This window comes from Physeter macrocephalus, chromosome 2 (genome assembly GCF_002837175.3).
Source record: "Physeter macrocephalus isolate SW-GA chromosome 2, ASM283717v5, whole genome shotgun sequence".
Classification (NCBI taxonomy): Eukaryota; Metazoa; Chordata; class Mammalia; order Artiodactyla; family Physeteridae; genus Physeter; species Physeter macrocephalus.
The window spans coordinates 10,104,200-10,120,162 of NC_041215.1; the positions used below are offsets into that span (position 1 = coordinate 10,104,200).

General features: G+C 41.0%; 1 protein-coding gene across 6 annotated transcripts in view; it reads right to left on the reverse strand.

Annotated features, from left to right (window-relative positions):
• The window catches only part of RUFY1 (RUN and FYVE domain containing 1), a 68,797-nt gene that overhangs the window by 23,741 nt on the left and 29,093 nt on the right, over positions 1 to 15,963 (reverse strand). For 5 of the 6 annotated variants that reach the window (XM_055080231.1, XM_055080228.1, XM_055080221.1 and 2 more), the window contains exons 9-12: positions 11,880 to 11,981; positions 11,025 to 11,141; positions 10,457 to 10,624; positions 1,708 to 1,805 (exon numbers count right to left, since the gene is read on the reverse strand). In XM_055080231.1, the coding sequence (XP_054936206.1) occupies positions 1,708 to 1,805; positions 10,457 to 10,624; positions 11,025 to 11,141; positions 11,880 to 11,981 (485 nt within the window). The remainder of the gene's footprint in view (positions 1 to 1,707; positions 1,806 to 10,456; positions 10,625 to 11,024; positions 11,142 to 11,879; positions 11,982 to 15,963) is intronic. The other variant, XM_055080226.1, reaches the window with a different exon arrangement.

The following is a 15,963-nucleotide window of genomic DNA, read 5'->3' on the forward strand; positions in this document are numbered from 1 at the left end:
GTTTTTCTTTTTTTTTTTTTTGATGCAATTTTCAACAGTTTTTTTTTTTTTTTTTTTAAACTTTCTCTTTCTGACATTTCATTGTTAGGGTAAAGAAATACAACAGATTTCTGTATATTAATCTTGTATCCTGCTACCTTGACAATCTTTTCATGTGCTTATTTGCCATCCATATGTCCTATTTGGTGACGGGTCTGTTTAAGTCTTTTGTCCATTTAAAAAATTTATTTATTTATTTATTTAAGGCTGCACTGAATCTTAGTTGTGGCACGCGGGATCTTTTAGCTGTGGAATGCGGGCTCATAGTTGTGGCATGCAGGCTTCTTAGTTGCGGCATGCATGTGGGATCTAGTTGCCCAATAGATCCCTGGATTGAAACCAGGCCCCCTGCACTGGGAGCGTGGAGTCCTACCCACTGGAACACCAGGGAAGTCCTTTGTCCATTTTAGATTGGATTGTTCGTGGAGTTCTGAGTTCTTTATATATTCTGGATATAAGTCCTTTGTCATATATGTGATTTTCAAATTTTCTGCAAATCTGTAACTTGTCTTTTTATTCTCTTAAGTGTGTCTTCCACAGAACAAACTTGATAAAGTCCAATTTATCAAGTTTTCTCTTATGGACCGTGCTTTTATGTCATGTCTAAGAGCTCTCTGTCTAACCCAAGGCCACAAAGATTTCTCTCCTATTATTTCTTCTAAAAGTTTACAGTTTTAAGTTTTACACGTAGATTTATGATCCATTTTGAGTTAACTTTTGTATAAAGGTGTGAGGTCTAAATTGAGGTTCATTTTTTGGTGTATGGATATCCAATTGTTCCAATATCATTCATTGAAAAGATTATCCTTTCTCCATTGAACTACCTTTGCAAAAAAATCAGCCACCTGTATTTGAGCGAGTCTATTTTTTGACCCTATTCTGATCCTCTACTGACCTGACATTTACTTATTTATTTTTAAAATTTTTATTTTTTGGTGTGGCATGCAGGATCTTACTTCCTCAACCAGGGACTGAACCCGTGCCCACTGCAGTGGAAGTACAGAGTCTTAACCACTGGACCACCAGGGAAGTCTCTGACCTGATATTTGTTTATTTATTTAAATTTATTTATTTATTTTTAAAAATTTATTTATTTATTTATTTTTTGGGCTGCGTTTGGTCTTCATTGCTGTGTGCAGGCTTTCTCTAGTTGTGGCGAGCAGGGGCTACTCTCTGTTGCGGTGCACGGGCTTCTCATTGCTGTGGCTACTCTTGTTGTGGAGCACAGGCTCTAGGCGCGCAGGCTCAGTAGTTGTGGCTCGCGGGCTCTAGAGTGCAGGCTCAGTAGTTGTGGCACGTGGGCTTAGTTGCTCCACACCATGTGGGATCTATCTTCCTGTGCCAGGGCTTGAACCTGTGTCCCCTGCATTGGCAGGCGGATTCTTAACCACTGCGCCACCAGGGAAGTCCTAACCTGATATTTAAATTTGAGCTCACTGGATAGTTCTAACCCTCTGAGAGGACAATGTGATGTGGCCCTAAGGTTGATTAAATGAATACATGCTTTTAGGCAAGGCTGGGGAATCCAGTCCCCTTGCTGGGCAAGACTGCAGACCTGAAGGACAGTCATCCTAACTTGTCTGTACTTTTGAGAGACTCTGAGTAAGTCCCCAGGCCCAGATAATGCCCAGTACCTTCTAGGGAATATCTGCTGGGGGAAATGTTTACCTTTCTTCCATTTGTTTCATGCTGGACATAACTTGATTGGTTTTTTCTTCAAAAGATGTGATGGCTTCATTCTTCTGTTGTAAACTGCTCTCCGCATTCTATAAAAGCAAGGAAAGAGGGTCATTTTCTGCTTCTCCCTCACCCCCCTGCCTGCTCTGGATTACAAGTGGGTTCAACTATTCTTGTACTTTTTTTATAACACTTTCAAGAGTGTTTCATTAATTGCTGCTCTTCCCCAGAGCCCTGGAAGACAAACTGGGCCAAGGCTCCCACGTCATCAACATAAAGAAAGGCAGAGGGGGAATTTCCTGGAGTTCCCGTGGTTAGGACTCGGTGTTTTCACTGCTGTGGTGCAGGTTCAATCCCTGGTTGGGGAATTAAGATTCTGCAAGCCGGCCGGCCAAAAAAAAGAAAAAAAGAAAAAAAAAGGCAGAGAGGGAGATACTGAAGCCCTCTGTTTGAACAGTCCATGCCCCTTTTTGAAAAGGAACTTCAGAGTCGGATCTGACTCAATGTTACTGAGTCTTCTCATGTGTCAGGCACATCCATGAGTTCACCTGACTCTTGCAGAGTTCTCATGGTGGGAGTTGTTAACCCCCACTTCTCTGAGAGAGAGGGAGGCTCAGAAATAGAAAGCACCTGGGAAAAGGTTAGAGCACAAATATGGTGCAGCTGGGTTCTTACTCACACCCATGTGACTTTCTGAGTCCAGGCTTTTAACCATGGCAGATGCTGAGTGACTAGGAGGTAGCAAAAGAGCAACATGTTTCTGTGTGCCTACAAGAGACACTCTTAAAATACAAGGATACAGAAAGGCTGAAGACAGAAAGAAGTCCTGATAAATTCTTAAGAATATATAGACTGTAGTGTCTGGCTTTAAAGTAATAAAACTAGACATAAGCAACAAAAGAATAGCTAAACACCTCATATCTGGAAATGGAATAGCATATTACTAAACACTATTGAGGTAAAAAAAAAAAGAAAAAAAAAAACAGAAGAGAGATTATGAAATACTTAGAGCTGAAAGACAATGAAAACACTCTGCAATATTTTACTATACTGAAGATGCACCCTAATTTTATATACCACTATGAAGGAAAAAACTGCTACTTGAAACATGTCATGCCATTGACTATAAGATGCATCTTGATTTCAGAGATGACAAATGTGAAAAACATGCTTTTTAGGTGAAATACTTCTGTCAAAATTTGAGGGCCATAGCTAAAGCAGTACTTGTGGGTAATTTTTAACTTTAAATAAAATGTTTAATGAAATTAAAAAAGATAAAACAGATGAGCTAAGCATAAGCATGCATTTCAGAAGTTGAAAATGAGCCACAGAGCAAACCCAAAGAAATAAGAAAGAAAATAATAAAAGTGAGGGTAGAAATCAATGAAAAAGAAATAATAACAATACACAATAAATATTAGAAAAAAAGCTGGTTCTCTGAAAAGATTATGAGAACAGACACACCTCTGGCAAGACCAGATAAGGAAGAAAGACAAAAAATGCAAAAAGAAAATGCTGAATAAAAGAGATTTAAAAATTCTGCAAAAGAATGTTACAAACAACTATGAACTAAAACATTTGAAAACCTAAACAAAATAAGATACATTTTGGAAAAAAATATAAAAATATACCAAAATTGGTCAGAGAAGAAATGGAAAATATGGATAAGCCAGTAAACATTCAATAAATAGAAATGGTAGTCATAGTCTCCCTGCCCAAAAAGCCCAGCCCAGATGAATCCTACAACATGGGTGGGTTCTCAAAACTTTTGGAGAATAGACACTTTCTATCTTATAAGCGTTATTTCAGAGAAAGAGAACAGGAAACCTTATTTTATAGTACCAGTCCAACCATGATTCTGAAACCAAATAAGGCTAGTAAAAGGAAAGAGAGAGGTCTGTCTCATATATAAACACACAGATTATATATAACATATTAGCTAACTGAGTCAAGAGTATATTTAAATATATCACAAGCAAGCAGGAATCCAGGAATGTAAATGTATAAATTGCCACATAAATAAGGGAGAAAAAGAACAGGACTATCACAACAGATAAAATGCAAAAAAGCCAAAAACATTTAATAAGGTTCAATATTTATTTATGAGAAAACCTCTGAGCAAACAAGAAATAGAAAAGAACTTCCTTAACTAAGTAAAGATTATACATCAACCATCTAGTAAGCATTATTCTTGATGGAGAAATTTTTACATGCATTACTTTTAAGATCAGGACCACAAGTCTGCTTACCATTCCTACTACTGTTTAATGTAGTCATGGAGGTCCTGGCCAATGCTAAAAGAAACAAAAAAGAATGAGGAGTACAAAACCTGAGAGTGAAGAAATTAAACTGTCTTTATTTGCCTATGATATGATCAGTCAATTACATCTAAAACCAACAGGATTAATAGACAAACTATTAGAACTAGGTGGTGAGCAAGGCTGTCAAACACAAGATCAACCTATAAAGCACAAAAGCACTTCTCTACATCAGCAAGACCTCACTAGGGGATGCCGCCAAAATAAGGCACCCATCACACTAGCAACAAGAACTAGACAGAATTGAGGAGTTCACCTAGAGAAAATGCAACTCTTATGGAATAAAAAGGACAAAAAGAGAGTAATCTATAAATTCAATGCAATTCCCATTTAAGAAATTCAGCTGGATTTTTTAAAAAGGAAATTTATACCTTATTCTAAAATTTTTATCAAGAATCAGACTATACTACAAAGCTACAGTAACCAAAACAGCATGATACTGACACAAAACAGCACACAGATCAACGGAACAGGATAGAAAGCCCAGAAATAAACCCAAGCACTTATGGTCGATTAATCCACAGCAAAGGAGGCAAGAATATACAGTGGAGAAAAGACAGTCTCTTCAGTAAGTGGAGCTGGGAAAAGTGCACAGCTACATGTAAAAGAATGAAATTAGAACATTTTCTAACACCATATACAAAAATAAACTTGAAATGAATTAAAGACCTAAATGTAATACTGGATACTATAAGACTCCTAGAGGAAAACATAGGCAGAGCACTCCTTGACATAAATCAGAGCAATATTTTTTTGGATCTGTCTCCTACAGTAATGGAAACAAAAGTAAAAATAAACAAATGGGACCTAATTAAACTTATAAGCTTTTGCACAGCAAAGGAAACCATAAACAAAATGAAAAGACAACCTATGGAATGGGAGAAAACATTTGCAAATGATGTGACTGACAAGGGATTAACTTTGAAAATATACAAACAGCTTATACAGCTCAATATCAAAAAAAACAAACAACCCAATCAAAAAATGGGCAGAAGACCTAAACAGACATTTCTCCAAAGAAAACATACAGATGACCAATAGGCACATGAAAAGATGTTCAACTTGCCTAATTATTAGAGAAATGTAAATAAAAACTACAATGAAGTATCACCTCACACCAGTCAGAATGGTAATCATCAAAAAGTCTGCAAATAATAAATCCTACACTGTTGGTGGGAATGTAAATTGGTGCAGCCACTGTGGAAGACAGTATGGAGGTTCCTTAAAAAACTAAAAATGGAGTTTACCATATGATCCAGCAGTCCCACTCCTGGGCATATATCTGGAAAAGATGAAAGCTCTAATTCAAAAAGATACGTGCACCTCAATGTTCACAGTAATACTATTTACAATAACTGAGACATGGAAGCAACCTAAATGTCCATCAACAGATGAATGGATAGGGGCTTCCCTGGTGGTGCAGTGGTTAAGAATCCGCCTGCCAATGCAGGGGACATGGGTTCGAGCCCTGGTCCGGGAAGATCCCACATGCCATGAGCAACTAAGTCCATTTGCCACAAGTACTGAGCCTGCGCTCTAGAGCTCAGGTGCCACAACTACTGAGCCCACGTGCCACAACTACTGAAGCCCACGTGCCTACAGCCCATGCTCCGCAACCAGAGAAGCCACTGCAATGGGAAGCCTGTGCACCGCAACAAAGAGTAGCCCCCACTTGCCGCAACCAGAGAAAGCCCACGCACGGCAACAAAGACCCAAAGCGGCCAAAAATAAAAATAAATAAATTTATATTAAAAAAATAGATAAATGGATAAAGAAGATATGGTATATATATACATTGGAATATTATTCAGCCATAAGAAAGAATGAAATAATGCCATTTGCAGCAATATGGATGGACCTAGAGATTATCATACTAAAGTGAAGTCAGACAGACAAAGACAAATATCATATATCACACATAGAATCTTAAAAAATTATACAAATGAACTTATTTACAACACAGAAAGAGACTCACAGACTTAGAAAAGAAACTCATGGTTACCAAAGCGGAAAGGGGTGAGGAGGGATAAATTAGAAATTTGGGATTAACAGATACACACCACTATATATAAAATAGATAAATAAGGACCTACTGTATAGCACAAGGAACTATATTCAGTATTTTGTAATAACCTATAATAGAAAAGAATCTGAAAAAGAATCACTTTGCTGTACACCTGAAACTAACACAACACTGTAAATTAATTATACTTCAATTAAAAAAAAAGAAAAAAAGGATAAATGTTTACAAATAGATAAGCCAATCAAAAAAAGAAGAGGGAAAAAAGGGAAAAGTGGGCAGCCTTGACCTATGTTATGGGTTGAGTGTGTTGCTCCCAAATCCATTATGTTGAAGTCCTAACCCCCAGTACCACCCAGGATCTTATTTGGAAAACGGGTCACTCACCGCAGACATAATTAGTTAAGATGAGGTCACACTGGAGTAGGGTGGGCTCCTAATCCAATATGACTGGTGTCCTTATACAAAGGGGAAATGTGGGCACAGGCATGCACACACAGGGAGAAAGCTGTGTGAAGATGAGGGCAGAGATGGAGGTGATCACTTCTCCAAGTGAAGGAAACCCAAATATTGCCAGCAACCACCAGAATCTAGGAGAGACGGATGGGACTGACTTCCTCACAGCCCTCAGAGGAAACCATTCCTGCCAACACCTTACTCTGAAACTTCTGGCCTCCAGTACTGTGAGACGGCAAATTTTTGTAAAGCCACTCAGTTTGTGGTACTTTGTTACAGTAGCCCTAGCAAACTAACAGAACCAACCAGACATTAAAACATACTACAAAGCTACGGCAATTAAAACAGACAAATAAACCATCAAGCAGAATAGAGACCTAAGAGATAGTTACATTCACATAAGAACTTGATATATGATAAAGGTGGCACAACATACCAACGAGAAAAGTATGATTGGCTTTTAAGCAGCTTACTATATGGAGAAAAAGAAAACTGGATCCCTAGGTAAGGCCATATACAAAGGTTAACTCTAGATACATTAAAAACCTAAATGTGAAAGGTTTAGACTAGTGTGGAATATCTTTGACACCTAGGCATGAGAAAGGGTTCTAAAACAAAACCCCCAAACTGCAAACCATATGTGAAAAATCAACACATTAGACTACATCAAAAATAGGGACTTAAGGACAGTAGATGACAGACTAGGAGAAGATATTTACAATCTGTAAACCAGTAAAGGACTAAAATTTAGACCATACATGGAATTACTACTAATCAACGAGGAAAACATAGGAAACCCCAAAGAAAAAAGGACAAAAAATATGAATAGGAAAGCCACAAAGAAGAAACATAAATGGCTAACCAACATGAAGGGATGCTCAAGCTCAATAGACTGAGAAATGAATATTAAATCAACTGTACCCTCGCAATACAGGCACCACAGGACACAGCTGGAGGGAGCGTGTGTTGGTGCAGCCCTTCTGGAAAGCAGTGTGGCTGGGATTATGCAAACCAAGGACACAAAGGAGGAAAGGAAGTGTCTGGCTGGGAGGACACTACAATTATGTCTGCCAGAGAGATTTCAGAGGGAGATGGGTACACTAGCTGTCAAGGTGTTGCTTGTGCTAGCGCAGTGGAGGAAAACCGTTTGTCTGTCACCGGGGGAATGGGCAAGAAAACACAGTGGGTACAAATGCTGGGAATACACATGCGGATGAATGTAGCAGTGAGGGAGAAAAAGTAAGGAATAGAATGAGATCCACAACATGATACCACTTATGTAAATTAAAATTCATGTCCTCAAAATGAAACATGTTTTAGAATGACAAATATAAATAAACAGATAAACACTTTAGAATGTTGGCCTAGAGGAAAGAGGATGGGAGTAGGGGTGGGGGATAAAAGGAAATAAGAAAACAGGAGGGGTGTCTTATTATAGTGTCCCAAACAGAGGGATTTGACTGACTCAACTTTCTGCATCTGAAGCCTTAGAGGGAGAAAAGGGTATGAAGCTAGAATTCCAGCAGCACCAGAGACGGACTTGGGGGTGGTGCTTCCCCAGGGAACCCAATGTATGCTGTGCTGACTCAGCAGCCAGGGGTTTGGCGCTGTCAAAGCAGATGTTGTGACCCTTGTTAGTTATGGCAAACATTTAGTCAAACTGTCGCGTGCCCAAACTTGGAAGATGGAATCCACGCAACTGTGCCAGGGCTCCAGAATGCTAGGATGTGCAGTGGGGCTTGCCATGTGAACAGGTGCTATAAGCAAGGGGTTTGAAGGGAGAGATGGACAGCGATACAGAGGTCAAAGGTAGGGGCCTCACAGGTTAGAAAAGTCAACTGCTTCTGGACTCAGAAGTAAAAGAGAGGACTGAAGAGTGAGCCATATGGCTCTGTGACATCCTGCAGCGAAGATCAGAGTAGGCTGCTTTCCTCATGCCCCAAGCTATTGTTCCAGATGACTGGCCACTGACATGAGAAAGACTGACAGAGCAAAGAAACGGAGCAGGTGTGGGAACTGTTTCCTCATAACAAACTATGGTCACTGACACACGGATCAAGTGGATGCAAGCAGACCAGAGGCTGTGACAGAGGGAACTGGATTGTCCAAGCAACCACCAGTCTGGTCTGAAAAATATCTGACTGTTGGATCCCTTATGCAACCTCCAGGCCAGTAGACTGACACTGGCAAGAAGCTGGCTGTCAAAGCTGTGTAGCCCACTCCATGAGAGCCCACTTCCCATCAGCCATTGAAGATGGTGGCCTCAGGGGCCACGGAGGTCAGCGGACATGCTCTCTAGAAGGCAGAAGCGGTAGCCAGACATGCTAAGATATGGAGTCCTCAGTACCCCGGGCAGCCTTCACGGTTCCTGCCCAGAGGACACAATGACCACCAAGGGCCAGGGACTGCCAGATGTGTCCCTTGTTTCCTCTTTCCCAATAGGCATTTCATCATGGTTATCCTGTTTCTGCTCTACCAGTTCATCCTGGGCAGGACAGGCTAACGTGACTGACAGATAGTCTTCTAGTTGGAACACAGGCCCTGTGGGCTTGAGGGAGAGTGCTGCCCGTCACCCAGGGTTGTGGACTCTGAGGAAGCAGGGCTTGCCGGTAGCTCAGTGGGGTCGACTGTGGTAGTGACAACTACATCTACCCACACCTACTTTCCCCTTCACCTGGCCTGCAGCCCAGAAACAACAGCCCCAGGCTCCCCTTGCAGCCAAGCCTGGCCACGCTGACTAGCCCTTTCCTATGGGATCGGAAGAAACGGTGGGTGCAACTGCTGTCTCACTGTTTGAGAACAAATCCCTGGCTCTGGACTTTTGCTCTTCTCTCCACTTCTGCTGGCAAGAATGGTGACAACTCAAGTGGCCTTGAGAGCTGGAGCTGCCATTAGTCTGAATCCCTGAATGACTGCGGGGAGCAAAACTGCTGGTCTGAAATGCTTTAAGCTATTATAGTAGTTTAGTTTCCCCTAACGTGTATTAACAGTATGTCTATATGCCGACCAAAACCAGAAGAAAACATGAAAAAATTAAAATAGATAATTTGTTGGGAGGGTAAAACTATTTTCTTCCTTTTCTCTTTTTGCTTCAATTTTCATTGTTGCAATTACAAACATATTAATTATGTAATAATTTTAAAAAAGACGGACAAAATAGCCCAGTTTATTTGTACCGTCTGCTCTCGCATTATCTTTGACATAGACGTTACTACTAGTAAGACTGAGACCACTCTATGCAAAAGGAAGTGGGACTGTTTCGGCAATAAAATAGGAAAGAGAACTTCAAAAAAGGAAAAGTTTTGAGGACACAGAATGGTATCCTTCTGGGTAGCTTCTGGGAAAGAAAGTATTGCAGTGTTTAGATGCTGTCTTTCAAACTCTGGCGTGACCGGTTCTTTCTGGGCTAGCTCCCCTTGACCATTCAGAAATGACAAGGGAGGTGATCTTGAAGACTAAGCAAGATTAACTTATTGGCAAAGCTTGAAAAGGCAATACTAACTAATATCCTTAATCCACTTCTCCATTTCTTGGGGCAAACAACTAGTACCTGAAGTAGACAGAAACAGACAGCAGGGGGACCGCGAATGTATGACAGGCAAAGTTCAGGTTTAGATTCAAGAGACACAGTTCAGTTTTCGGCTCTATTTATTAGCTGTGCCACCAGGGACATGTGACTTAGCCATTTGATTTTGCCTTGTCACTTATATTTCCCCCCATTTTATAAACTTTTGTCAGGGATTGCCGGGAGACTCAAATAAAATAAATGCAATAACATGTAAGATGGCCTAGGACCAGGTCTGCAAATACTAGGCCCTCACTGATGTGTCTATTCTCTCCTTCTGTGGAAAGAATGACCCAAGACTGGAAAGGCAGCACAAGCTCTACCACTGTAGACAAGCAGCAGGAAACCGGGTTGTGATGTGGACATAAAGCCAAGTCCCACCTGAACTTTGTGAAACATCTGTAAGTTAATTGCTTTGACTTCCTCCAGCTGCTGGCGCAGGGCAACTAGAGTATCCTGCTTCTCGTGGGTGTCCTTTTCTAGTAACTTCATTGCGATTTCCATTTCGGTTTTCATTCCAATTTGTAGCTCCAGTTCTTTTTCTAGTTCCTTAAAAGGATATTAATAAGGAAAATATTATTAAAGTAGATCACAGAAATGAACTTAACTGATGTTGTATCTTGGGCAGTGCTGAAAATACAAATGGAAGGTCAGAATAGGTTAGGGAGATGTAGACAAGTCTGTCTGGAGCATAACTATATTAAGTTTTTCCCCTTTCCTCATTCTACAATGAACACTGGCTCTGCATAAAGTCAACAGAAAGTGGGTAGGTGGCAATGAGGAATACTCCAAGAGTATTTTTTTTCACATGTTAAAAACTTTATTTGCATAATAACTCACTTGTTTTTAAAAGCAGGTTGAAGCATGTGTGTGCAAAGAGCTGACAGAAGTAACATAGAGGGAATAAACTGAGGAATCTTTCTGGTAACTCTCAGGCTTGCAAACTCACCAAACGGGCTTTCTTCTCCTCCTTCAGCTGCTTCCACACATCATTGTACATTTCATCCAGACCTTGCCGAGTCTGCTTGTAAGTCTCCAGCTCAACTTTTGTATCCTGTTTTGTTATCTGTGATCAAACAAGAGCACCAGAGGAATGGTTTGCTTACAGAAGCAAGCTAACTACAAAGTATTTAAAAATATAACTTACATATATTTTTAAACAGCATAATTTCTATTTTTTTAAGCATAATAGAGAAAGGCTAAAATTTTAAAGGTATTTTGAAATATCTTTGAACATGAAGGATGAGAGCAAGCCAATAGATTTTTGAAAAGGTAGGTGCAGAAAACAATTTAATTTTCTTTAAAACAGAATAGTCGTTCTGAGTGGGAAAGGTCCCCATTCAGTATTTATCTAGCACATTTTTAGCACTGGGTGAATTTCGAGATGAATCAGATATGGTCTCTACTCTCAAGTCATCATCAGGTGAGACAGCTGCGAGCCAGCAATTCTACACAACAGCAAGTGGATTCTATAATGGAGGGAGGTGCAAAGAGCTATGGAAACACGGGAGAAGAAGGGTCCAGGCCTACTGATGGGTGCCAGAGGCAGCATCACAGGGGACCGGGCTCATGAGAGAAGCTGAAGAGGGAACAGGAACTTTCACTCGCAAAGGCCCAGAGGCAAGGGAGCAGTGCACTTGGGAAACCCCAAGTGGTCCAGGTGGCCTGAGAGTGACACGGAAGGGCACTGCAGCAGGATTTTCTGGTGTCAAACAAGGCATCTTTGCACGCTCTGAGCTTGAGATCTCTGATGGACATGTCTGAGTGAGGAACATGCCGCCCAGCTGCAAGGCCTACTTCTCACCTCTACGCTTTTTTCGCTTTTCTCACGAATTAATTCATTTTGTTCTCTTAATTGTTGCTGTTCTTCTTGAAGTGAACAAATTCGGTCTGTTGCAGCTGAAAGCTGATTAAGAAAGATTTTTAGATTTCTTAACATCAAAATGAATCTTACTGTTCACATTAAAAGCTAAGATTTGGCATCTTCACAATTGACAATGTATTTTCACATATGTGATATTTTATTTTTTACCCTTGTTTTTAATAGGTAAAACATTCACATGATTCAAAATTCCAAAGATATAAAAACATAAACAGTAAAATCTCTCTCTTACCCCTGCCCCTAGCCATCTCTGCCCTCCCTAGATATTCTTCTTTTACAAAAATGATAGCATACTACTTCACGTGGGGAAAGATTTATGGACACAAAATATTAGAAACAGCTTAAATGTCCAATACTAGAAATGGTTTAACAAATCACAGTAAAAGCATAAAACAGAAATATGTAGTTATTAAAATACTTACAAAAGCTTTTAATGACTTGAGAACATACTTATGATATAATAAAAATAAAAAAGCAGGTTATACAGTATGTTCTCACGTCTAGTTTAAAGAAAAAAACTTAACTATGTTAAAAATCCTTAAGAAGAAAAACAAAAACAAACAAACAAAAAAAGCTTAAGAAGAGATGGGGACTCTATATACAGCTGTCACTTAGCCAAGGGATTATGGGCTTTTTTCCCCCTGATTCTTCATTCTTTTTAGTTTTTCTAGCCAATGAGCAAAAGGATATCTTATCACTAGAGAGAGAATTAAAGAATCTGGGAGAGGAATCACAACCAAACCATTAAAGATGTACCCGAGGAAAACATCTTCCTTGCCCTGAACAAGTTAACACAGTTTAGGGAAAAGTGTATAGGAGCAGGTGCCTTCATGTACCTGCTGAGGAGAGGCTAGCAGGAGAGGCAAGTAAATACCCCAACCAACCTGTCCTTTCCCAGCCTCTGAGCTAGCCTGGAGAGAGAAGGTGAGGCTGGAGAAGGAGAAAGAAGCCAGACATTTGCCCTCGATACTTGGCTGTGCTCTTAGCATCATTCACTAACGGGGGGCCCTGAAGCACTGAACTCCTCACCTCCTCTTGGTCAATAGCATCTAGGTCCACTCAGACTCAGAACCCAGGACTGGGGTTTCTAAACATAACTGCTGTGCCCAAGTAAGAAATTTTAAGGCTTGAAAGGAGGTGCTAGTTGCTGCAAGGGAAGAAGCAGGCAAAAACCATAAGCTAATTCCCATCCTACTCTCTGAAGACATAGAGAGCACACCCTGAAGTGAGAGATATACTTTTCTCTGAAGTACATTTTCTATTACATCTGTTTGCCTTTGCAGGAAAAATAAGCCAGTTGTTCCGTTTCAAAAGCTAAATTACACTTTCATTCAAAGCATGCCACCTCCCCTCAGAATGGGAGAAAATATTTACAGATGAAGCAACTGACCAGGGATTAATCTCCTAAATATATAAAGAGCTCATGCAGCTCAGTATCAAAAAAACAACCCAATCGAAAAATGGGCAGGAGATCTAAATAGACATTTCTCCAGAGAAGACATACAGATGGCCAAAAGGCACATGAAAAGATGGTCAACATCACTAATTATTAGAGAAATGCAAATCAAAACTACAATGAGGTATTAGCTTACACCAGTCAGAATGGCCATCATCAAAAAATCTACAAACAATAATTGCTGGAGAGGGTGTGGAGAAAAGGCAACCCTCCTATACTGCTGGTGGGAATGTAAATTGGTACAGCCACTGTGGAGAACAGTATGGAGGTTCCTTAAAAAACTAAAAATAGAGCTACCATATGATCCAGCAATCCCACTCCTGGGCATATATCCGGAGAAAACCATAATTCTAAAAGATATATGTACCCCAATGTTCATTGCAGCATTATTTACAGTAGCCAGCACATGGAAGCAACCTAAATGTCCATCAACAGAGGAATGGATAAAGAAGATGTAGTACCTATACACAGTGGAATATTACTCAGCCATAAAAAAGAACGAAATAATGCCATCTGCAGAAACATGGATTGACCTAGAGATTGTCAGACTGAGTGAAGTAAGTCAGACAGAGAAAGACAAATATCATACAATATTGCTTATACGTGGAATCTAACAAAGGGTATAAATGAACTTATCTACAAAACAGAAATAGAGTTACAGATGTAGAAAACAAACTTATGGTTACCAGGGGGTTAAGGGCGGGGAGGGATAAATTGGAAGATTGGAATTGACATATACAAACTACTATATATAAAACAGATAACTAGTAAGGACCTTCTGTATAGCACAGGGAACTCTACTCATTACTATGTAATGGCCTATATGAGAAAAGAATCTAAAAAAGAGTGGATATATGTATATGTATAGCTGATTCGCTTTGCTGCACACATGAAACTAACACAACATTGTAAATCAACTATTCTCCAATAAAAATTATAAAAAAAAAAAACAAAGCATGCCACCTCATCTGGGAAAACAAAGAGTGAATCCACTTGTTCTAAAATCAACTAAGGGGACTTCCCTGGTGGTGCAGTGGTCAAGAATCCGCCTATCAATGCAGGGGACACGGGTTCGAGCCCTGGTCTAGGAAGATCCCACATGCCGCGGAACAACTAAGCCTGTGCGCCACAACTACTGAGCCTGCACTCTACAGCCCGCGAGCCAAACCTACTGAGCCCGTGCACCACAACTACTGAAGCCCGCAAGCCTAGAGCCCGTGCTCCACAACAAGAGAAGCCACCGCAATGAGAAGTCCCTGCATCACAAGAAAGAGTAGCCCCCGCTTGCCGCAACTAGAGAAAGCCCGTGTGCAGCAATGAAGACCCAACGCAGCCAAAAATAAATAAATAAAATAAAATAAATAAGTTTAAAAAATAAATAAAATAAAATCAACTAAGGTCTCCTTGAGTGCCTCCACATGCTAAGTGTTGGGCAAGGCACATTTATATGGTATTAACCTAATTTAATCTTTACAATACTATTGTAAGTGTGTTGAATTATATCACCCAATTTAGAGATGAGGAAAGTGAAGCCCAAAGGCCCACTCCACCCCCCAGGTGAATTCGAGTCCTTCAGCTCTAAGTGCGATGAAGTCTCTCCCATGATGCCCCTCTTTGAGTTTCTTTCTCCTGTTACAAATCTGAGCTCCTCTCCTGAAAGCTGTTTAGGCCTGGCCCCTCAGGAGGGCACAGGAAGTTTAAAGTGGCCTTAAACTGGGTCCTCCATTACAAAGGTGCGCTCTGCGACTCTCCTTTCGGCTGTAACCTGCCTCCACACCGTGGGGGGGTCACTCTCTGGACCCCCTCACAGCCCTCTTCCTTCCCAGTGAGACTTGGTGGGGAGGGCCAAGCAGCCAGGGACCGCTACCTGTGGAAAGCCTCAGAAAGGCTGAGCAACCCCCCTCCTGCTAACAGGAGACAAGATGTGTCCACCAAGGAGACTGCCGGGCAGCTGGCAGCAAGCTTTCTTCCTCGGCCTCAGCCCTCCTTCTTCCTGTCCTTTCATTCTCTCTCTTCCTAGTGAGAAAGCAGAGAAAGACCACACTGTGGGGAGACTGGTTCCAAGCTCCTGAGAGGCCGAGACACGGAATGGGGGGGCGAGGGTACTTTTACCCCATAAAAGAGCCTGTGCCTTCTGGGCAGTTGGGAGACACACTACATAATAGGAAAGGTGGGAAAAGAGGAAGAGGATAGCACGTTCACAAAAGGAGTGGGGCTTTTCCAACTAGGACTTGTCTTCTAACGGACCACTGTGAGGTGATAAAACCTAAGTCACTTAGAACTGACTCTTGATCAGTTGCACTGGCTCATGGGAGCCCCGGCCAGGGCAGAACACAGACATTCTGAGGATGTGAAATTCTGAGAATGTCTGTCCTGTGTGCAGCTCAACCCAAGGTTAGCAATTCCCATTCCTACCAGTGAGAAGCTCCGGTCAGATATACCAACCATACCATTTCTCTTCTTGGGTCATTCTGCTTTAAGAATTTCAATAGGGCTTCCCTGGTGGTGCAGTGGTTGAGAGTCCGCCTGCCGATGCAGGGGACACGGGTT